Source organism: Anneissia japonica, unplaced genomic scaffold (assembly GCF_011630105.1).
Source record: "Anneissia japonica isolate Jap-2015-1 unplaced genomic scaffold, ASM1163010v1 scaffold287760_len733007_cov179, whole genome shotgun sequence".
Lineage (NCBI taxonomy): Eukaryota > Metazoa > Echinodermata > Crinoidea > Comatulida > Comatulidae > Anneissia > Anneissia japonica.
In genome coordinates, this window is record NW_022699005.1 from 221672 (window position 1) to 229643 (window position 7972).

At 31.7% G+C, this 7972-nt stretch overlaps 1 protein-coding gene across 1 annotated transcript; it reads right to left on the reverse strand.

The window, feature by feature from the left end:
- Nucleotides 1-66: 66 nt before the first annotated feature.
- LOC117102787 (titin-like) lies at nt 67-7115 on the reverse strand. Its single transcript, XM_033243195.1, has 7 exons — nt 7003-7115; nt 5521-5841; nt 4949-5239; nt 4145-4483; nt 3270-3575; nt 3031-3134; nt 67-1454 (listed from the first exon to the last, which is right to left on the reverse strand). Exons 1-7 carry the CDS (start codon nt 7049-7051, stop codon nt 1218-1220), a joined length of 1647 nt encoding a protein of 548 aa, XP_033099086.1. The 5' UTR covers nt 7052-7115; the 3' UTR covers nt 67-1217.
- Between the last annotated feature and the right edge of the window lie 857 nt (nt 7116-7972).

Sequence of the window (7972 nt, forward strand, 5' to 3'; positions counted from 1 at the left end):
AGATATATAACAAAACAACACAAATAATATATATATATATATATATATATATATATATATATATATATATATATATATATATAACTCAAAATTAACTCTCTACCACCAGTGGTTGTGGAGAAATGAGGATTCTATGGCTATAACCTTGAAACATTTCAAAGGACGGAAACGCCTTTTCCGGTCATATTTTAGTAAAATGTTCTATTAAAGCAAAGAGAAACATGAATGTTCAGATCAAATTGGCACCAAAATTAACTCTCTACTACCATTGTTTATGGAGATAGCAAGGACTCTATATTAATAGCATTTGAAACATGTCAAAGGTAAAAGATGGCATTTCCGGTCATTTTCTAGCAAACTTTTTTATTAGATCAAATAGAAACATTAATGTTTCGAACAAATTGACATCACAATTAACTCTCTATCACTAGTGGTTGCGGAGATATGATCGCCATATGGCTACGACCTTGAAACGTGTCAAATGTTAGAAACGGCATTTCCGGTCATTTTTTAGCAAAAATGTTCTATTAAAGCAAATAGAAACATGATTATTCTGAACACATAGACACATATACCACCAAATCTCTACTACCAGTAGTTGCAGAGATACGACGATCCTATAGATATGACTTTTAACCCTGACCTTTTGACCTTTCGCCACATTTTGAAAATGTGTTACTAAGCCAAAAATTATTCTTGGACACCCTAAACCAATTTCTGAAGTCAAATTCTCTGGACCTCAAAGTGCATACAAAACCTGGTCTGGCTACTAGGGTAATAAACTGTGTCTGGTCATAGGGATATTAGTACAATTATAGTCCATTAATGTTCACACTGTCCTAACTACAAGGCCTATTTAACAGATTTCGGCCTACTCCACAGTGTTCATCCACGCACTGTAGCTTACTCGATACACTACTGAACTCTGTTTCGCGAGGTAGTGTCGGGCGCAGTGAGGTGCGAGGCTTAATTAATTATTAGGATGCACTCATAAACTTCATCATACACAACTCCTTTTACAATTGTCTTTAAAACGCTAAAACATAGATACGGGCCTATAATTACCGCACTTTGTTTTAGAACCTTTTTTAATACACAGAAACGAAACTTTTTTAATACACAGGAACAACCTTAGCTAAGTAGTGTGGTTTTCCTAGTTCAATGCAATTGATAAAATGAGTTTTGCTAGGGGCGTGATTACTTCAGCAGCTGCATAATTAAATAGGCTTACTTTGCTCGTATTCGTATGCATTTATTATATCATATTTCGCATCCGAATAAACGACGTTAAATTCAAGTCTAGATTCATGCTCATTTTCCTCTTGCGGGGAGTTTCCGGCTGCTGCACCATCGTCATTATGGGTAGCTCTGCTACTGTTTTCCACAGAATTCAACTGAACTACTTCGTTTTGATGCATCTCATAATGGTTACGACTTTCCATTTTAGGACTTTTCTAAATGAGAATTAAACATTTTATTTGAAAGCAAAGAATTTAATCTGTGGTCCTTATTATTTTTCAATGAACAGTTTAACTTATTCGCAAAAACTCAAAAAATAACATGGATTAGGCGACTTTTAAAGTATGACCAGAAGAATAAATTATACTCTTTTTAAGATGTCTGTTCCCGAATTTAATTTTGAATACTCTTCAAATAAATATTGGAATGTCATTATTGATAAAATAAAAAATGATTTTTGGATAGATATCATTAAAGCATGGAAAGAATTTACAATATTGTATGCTCCAAAAAACAAGGGAGTGTTTAGATCCAGTATTTGGCATAATGAATTGACTAAAATTGATGATAAGTGTATTTTTACAAGAAGTGGGATAACAGTGGAATCAAGTACATTAATGACATTTAAGATAAAAATGGTAACTTTTCCACTCTACATGCTTTCCAAGAAAATTATGATATTAAACTTAATTTCTTACAGTTTAATGGTTCAAAAAGTGTTATAAATAGGCAAATTTCCCACCGGTTAGGAACTAGGAAGCAGGTTGGTGCAACCATGTATAGGATTCAAAACTAAAAGTATTAAACAAGACAAAAAAGGTTCTAAACACATTTATAACACTTTCATTTATTCCAATACTGTACATTTCAAATGTATTCAAAAGTGGAACGACACTTTAAACCTGCAAATCGCAATGGTACAAGATATGTGAATATAATTGGAAATCAACCCAAGAAATTAAGTTTCGTTGGTTTTAATTTCGAACTTTAAACCGAATTCTATGTACAAACACTCTATTTGTTAAAATGGGTAAAGGTGACAATTCTCATTGCATGTTTTGTAAAAAATTTGACGAGTCGATTATACATTTATTTTGGGACTGTGATATTATTAAGATCTACTGGAACAGTTTCCAGACTTGGGTAAATGATTCCTTGAAAGTAAATTTAGTGTTGAGTAAAAAAACTGGTCCTTTTGGGAAACTTTGAACAAAGAGATTATGTTTTTAATAATATATTAATGGTTATAAAATTCAATATTAATTTATAAATACAGATTCAAAAATTGTTTGCCTATCTTCAAGAATGCATTAACTGAGATAAAACATAAAACTCTTTCAGAAGAAAAATAACGTCTAAAATGGAATGTATAATAGATTAGTTAGGTTGGAAATGTTTACATTGTAACTTAGTGAGACGTGAAAAAAAACTGTTATGTTTACTCTGTGGCATTACATGGATACCTGGATATGTGGATGAACATTTTTTGGGTTAGGCTCAAGGTACTAGATAGCAGGAAGGAGGAGTATTTTTTGTGTGGACCACCCAAGGATAACCCACCAGGTCCGAAAACATACTCTTCAGTGACGTGCACCGGAAGACAACCTCTTCTCTTTTTCCAAGCACTTACAAAGGTTTAGTTTAACGTAAACATGAGTCATATTGCACATAGTTAAACAACATTAATAAAAAAAAAAAAAGAACTTAAGTAATACTATAATATTTTCATACTTTAATAATGATAATAGGACATCATATTTCAATTTTGTGTTAAAATATGTCAATACTTACACGGATGCAGTGGCATATTAGACAAGTTGTGAAGGAACCAAGAATGAATGATGTAACTGCGGTAACAATGAGGACCGTGAAGGTAGATACCTTGACCGGAAGACCTAGAAAAATTACAGTGATGATGCTTCTAAATATATAATAATTTAAATAAAGTAATCCAATAAGCACCACTCAGAATAAGCGCCGAGGTGTTTATTAAAGATGTTATAGCATTCAATGAATATTGTGGTACTCACATAATCCTTTAAAGACTGATATATTGAGCTCTAAACTTGTCCTTCCTTTTCTGTGTGCGTCATTTTGTACTCTGCATTGGTAAATTCCACTGTCATCAACAGATGCGAATGGTATTCGAATTCGATTAAAATCTTCATATAATTCGTACCTTGAGCTATCGTTGCTGCTGATGATGATGTTGTCTTTTAACCATGTGACTTGTATCGGTGTAGGAGGGTTAACATTGATGTTACTGCAAGTTAAGGTAAACGAGTTGCCTTCAAATACAACACTTGGAGATACAGTGACCTCCGGTTTGTCTAGATCTAATGAAAAATCAAATACAATTTCCATTTAGTTTGCGATATAGAACGAAGGTGTGAAAGCTGTTTTTTTCAGTGTACGATGATTTTGTTATTGTTATTGTAATTATTATCATTATTATTACTATTATTATTATTATTATTATTATTATTATTATTATTATTATTATTATTGCTATTATTATTATTATTGCTAGTATTATTGTTAATATTACTATTATTATTATTATTATTATTCATGCTATTGTTATTATTATTGTTATTATTATTATTCATTACTATTATTATGATGATTATTAATATTATTATTATTATTATTATTATTGTTATTATTATGATTGTTAATGTTATCGTTATCGTTTTAATTATGTTTTTCATTTTCTTTATCGTTATTCTTATATTTGTTGATACCATCGTCCTTGTCCATAATAGTAATACTAATAACATTAATTAATAAAAATATCCTCAGTTGTTTTGTTAATTTAAATCAGTAATATTTATTATTATTATTATTATTATTATTTACATGATTAAACTACAGGCTCAATATCAGTAATTAAAATTATTCTTACACAATACATTTAGCAACGATGGAGGGTCCAAAATGGCCGGAGGTTTATTATGAAAAATAACAAGACATTTGAACCTCCTTCCAGAATCATCTCGTGTTGGTGATTCGATGATCAGATTAGCTACTCCAGGTTCTTTTATCAACTTGTAACGCCCGTTTTCTTTCTTTGTAGAATCAATAATTGCTACGTCTACATTTTTTCCTGAGTTATCAACTTCGTTCCACATTATAGTGTCCACATTTCCTTCAACTGCTGAGTACTCACACGGCATAGTTACTTGACTGGAACCTTCTAATACATTTGCTATCAACACGCCCTTAATAAGAGCTTTCCTATCATCTGTTAATTAAAAAAAATATAAGTATATTGGGCCTAATAAACTAAGTTACAATAAGTCGCAAAAAAGGCGGCCTTTTGCGTGGCAGTGGCGTATCTACAGTGACGGTGGTGGTGGGGGGCGGGGAGGGGCGGAACGCACGATTGTATATTTTGGAACATTTATAAATGATATCATTACGTGTAATGTTTTATAATTACACACACACCCACACCCCCCACCCACACGCGCACACACACACACACACACACACACTAAAGTTCGAATCCGATGGGACAATTCATTTTGCATTCTACGGGATGCCAATACAACACTAGTATTTGACTCACATACTTTAACCCATAGAGCCTGTTCAATGGTTAAACAGAGATCAATGTGATACGCCCTTCTTTATTAGCAGAAATATAACACGTTACGAGGTGGGTGTGTGCGTGTGTATGTCATTATATATCAAAATATACACCCACCAGTTGTATGTAATCCTTTGGAAGTCTTATTCATAACACCCTTATTTGTATTTACAGTAATACTGCAAGTGTAATTCCCAAAATCTTGTTCAGATATGTTAAGAGTAACAAGTGTTGCTTTTCTTTCCTCTTCATCAGAATTGAATTTAGCTTTTGTAGTGTTGAGTTCACTGCCATCAAGGTACCATCTAACAATCGGTTTATTGTCTGGATTGATTATAGACCAACTGCAGTAAAAGGTAGCGCGGCTGTTACTATTCCAATTTATTGAAATAATAGGAGGATCCATATCTTTAACATGAAACAATAAAAAAATATCATAAATTTATTGTTTCGTAGATATACGAAATATGTATGAAGTCATCGTATTGAATTTGTCTTTTTATTTTGAGATAAGAATAAAGTAAAAAGAATTGATTGCTTAAATATGATGATGTAACCAATAACCTAAGCTTACTGACTACATATAACTTAATAAGAAGTTGATACCCAAGATGATTTTCTGCTCAACAACCTATTTTTTCAGTATACAATAAAGTTATAGTATGATATAATATAAATAATCTACTCACAATATACAATTAAATAATAATTTGATACCCGTGATGTTGTTTCATCTTTATGAACAACCTGGCAAGTGTATTTTCCTGCATCTCCTCTGTTTACAGGTTCAATAATCAAATCTCCGTAGGTTCGTTTAGTGACGTCAATGGAAAAGTGACTTTGATAGGGATGTACCAAGCTAACGATAATATTGTTAGCATGCGTTTCATTAGGCCCACCATCGAACCAGTTTACATACTCAATACTTGTTGCATTGTCCGCGTCTGAGTGTGCTGGGAGTGCTATTCGATTTCCCTCGATCGCATACAACTTGTTTTCATCTCCAGATGCTAAAGAAAAAAAGATTGCATAATTTGATGATAATATTTAAAATAATCATTTGCGAAAATCAAGATAATGCATACATCTGCAAACGAAATAATAGATGGATATAGATGCATGCTGTAAAGTTTTCAACAAAACTTAATGAGTTTTACCTTTAGATATTAGGCCTACTAATATCACAAATAAAAAATGGAATCCATCAATGTGTATACCGAAAAACCTCGAATTGAAACCCTGGACTTCTTTTTATTTTGCGAGCTTTGGATGAGCTTCTTTTTGAGATGGGCTACTTTTCGAGATGGGCTTCTTTTCGAGACAACTTTTGAAAAGTAATGAGGGGGCTTATTTTTAAAATGAATGCTGTAAATTTTGTGAATTTGTACAATTAAACAATAAATAATTAAAAGTCAGTGTAACATCAATTTGTATTATAAAGTGTATTTAACTGGCATTACATAACCTATTAACTGATGTATAAACCAATCTTGTTTTTAATTTATTTTGTTTTCTGACATTTATGCAGAGTGTATTTATACTGTACTATATACTGTACTTTCCGAGATAGTACGGTATATACACTCTGCATATAATACTGTACTTTCCGAGATAGTACAGTATATATCGTCGCTCACACCACGAACTAACACAATTCAATTGTGTTAGTTCGTAAAATCAAAAAAGCGCGTCAAAATACGCGCTATTGTCGTTAAGGACTTTTTGTGTGGTAAAGAATACAAAATTGCTTGACAACCAATACGCGCTCGTTTTGACGCGCTACTGTGATTTCACGAACTACCACAATCTACTTTGATTGTGTTAGTTCGTGATGTGAGCGACGATATGCAGAGTGTATATACTGTACTATCTCGGAAAGAAGCCTATGCTATTTGAAAAGAAGCCCATGGGCTTCTTTTCGATGCTAATTTTTAAAACTAAAGAGGGGGCTTAATTCGAGATGGGCTTCATTTCAAGATTAAGCCCACTTTGCTTCAATTCGAGGTTTTACGGTATCTTGTTTATATTAAGGCTCTCCCTTTTTTGTCTCTCACTGGATTTCCTCTAATAAAACCAGAAATCCTTTTAAAATGGCTAGTGTATTCTATAAAATAATGTAATAACAAAAAAAAAACAGCTATTATCTTATAAACTCAAATAAAGTCACTTACCTCTTGACGTGATAGCGGCTAATATTATAAAACACACTAATATGTTCATGTCAGTAAGCTTGACAAAGTTTGTATAATTTTGAAGATTATTTATAAAGCAAACCTTTATTAGAAAGTTATGGGCACCAACACTGATATGTTATATCACACGCATCAAACTACGAAATGCAAATATATGATTTGTTTTCTCTTTGTTCTTATAATCGTTCCAACAACATATTTTATGATTCTTATTTTTGCTTTCATTGTTTAATTTCCAAAAAACAAAAACAAAATAAAACCTTCTATAATGAAAATGATATAGAGACACTATAATAGTCTACAATATAATGTTATATTATTGTTATAATTAAACAAAAATAATAATTTATTACATAATTACAAAACTCTATATAGATATCGTTTTATTTAATCGTTTCATAACAAAGAGGAAGCTTAAAAGGTAAAAAAAAATCACCATTACGGAATTCGAACTCGAGATGTTCTGCTGTAATATTATTAACATTAAATTTGGGATGTGATGACGGCTATTATGATAGAATACACCTCGGTGTTTCCATCTCAGTAAACGAAATAAAAAGGTTATCAAACATTTACGCAACAAACAAAATGATACAGTATTCAATAAACTGCGTTAACTAAACTTTAAAGGCACGCTACTAAGAATAAGCCAATTGGTTTAGAGATTATATTTAGAATGTCATTAGAATTATTTAGTTACCACTGATTATATTTATCCTTACGATTTTTGTCGCTACAATTGGCATTATGGCCTAATGCAATAACTCTAAAATGTGTAATTGATTGACCAGCTAAATTGAAAAGTTCGGCTACTGGTTAATCAAGCTTAGAGGTTTTGATAGCTGATATTTGTTTTGTCATTCTCATACGAAGAGTGTTTTTTCTGACATGTTGTTTACCACAAATATTACAATATTTATGAGTTAAACGATATTATATATATATATAT

Coding starts and splice junctions, on each gene's coding strand:
- LOC117102787 (XM_033243195.1), bottom strand. CDS start 7,051: ATGAACATATTAGTGTGTTTTATAATATTAGCCGCTATCACGTCAAGA. Junction 5,842..7,002: donor AGCCGCTATCACGTCAAGAG/GTAAGTGACTTT, acceptor TTTTTTCTTTAG/CATCTGGAGATGAAAACAAG. Junction 1,455..3,030: donor TAATATGCCACTGCATCCGT/GTAAGTATTGAC, acceptor ATTCTCATTTAG/AAAAGTCCTAAAATGGAAAG.